General features: G+C 58.7%; 1 protein-coding gene across 1 annotated transcript; it reads right to left on the reverse strand.

Annotated features, from left to right (window-relative positions):
• Positions 1–200: 200 nt before the first annotated feature.
• Positions 201–380, reverse strand: SMIM3 (small integral membrane protein 3). The gene has a single exon (XM_009079087.1). It carries the CDS (start codon positions 378–380, stop codon positions 201–203), a length of 180 nt encoding a protein of 59 aa, XP_009077335.1.
• Positions 381–837: the final 457 nt, after the last annotated feature.

Below are 837 nucleotides of genomic sequence, written 5' to 3' on the forward strand. Positions count from 1 at the left end.
CATCTCCCCACTGCTGCACAGGCTGTGTCTCCCCCGCAGTTCTCATGAGCTTGGTGGCAAAACAAGGCAGAGGGTTCACCCTGCAAGAGCCAGGTACAGGGGCAGGTGTCTGGGTGCTGGCCCATCCCAGCTCCTGCCCATCTCTCCAACTCTCAAGGTGCCCCATCAGGCTCTGCAGGGTCCCTGGCACAAGGGACACCTCACACGATGCCACTGCGTGTGGGGTGAGTTCGTACGCGGTAGATGACGACAGCAGTGGCCGGGCAGAGCAGCAGTGCTGTCATGATGAGGATGGTGGCCAAGACGACCAGGACGATGACCCAGACTTCCAGGACATACCTGGGCATGGTAGTGGGACCTGTGCGGCCAGAGACGTCCATCCTGCAAAGGAGAGGCAAAGGGGTGATGGGGCAGTCCCCTCCATTCCTCATATAGCTAGAACTCCCTATCAGTCTGAGCAACCCACTGCTCTCTCCAGGGACACTCCTGTGGCCAGGTCCAGCTTTCACCTTGAGCTCCTTTGAGAGCCTTTGGTAAAGGCTCCTTTGATTAGCCCCAGGATTTATACGATGCTTTGAATGTGCTGGATAAAAGCCCAGGGAAAAAAATCCCTATTAATTGCTGCCGTTGTTAAAGGAGATGATAAAGCAAAGCCACAACAGGGCATCCCGCTGGTCACTCACCGGTGCGGCATCGCGTAGGAAACGCTGCAGTCGGGTCAGCCGGAGCTCCCTCGCTGCTGGGGAGCCTCGTCCTCCCCCCCTGCCCCTCACCTCGTGCTGAGTCACGGACGTAACAGCTGAACCGGGCGGAGGAACCGGGGAAAAGCGACCCCCC

This window comes from Acanthisitta chloris, unplaced genomic scaffold, assembly GCF_000695815.1.
Source record: "Acanthisitta chloris isolate BGI_N310 unplaced genomic scaffold, ASM69581v1 scaffold38387, whole genome shotgun sequence".
Taxonomy (NCBI): domain Eukaryota; kingdom Metazoa; phylum Chordata; class Aves; order Passeriformes; family Acanthisittidae; genus Acanthisitta; species Acanthisitta chloris.

Coding starts and splice junctions, on each gene's coding strand:
- SMIM3 (XM_009079087.1), bottom strand. CDS start 380: ATGGACGTCTCTGGCCGCACAGGTCCCACTACCATGCCCAGGTATGTC.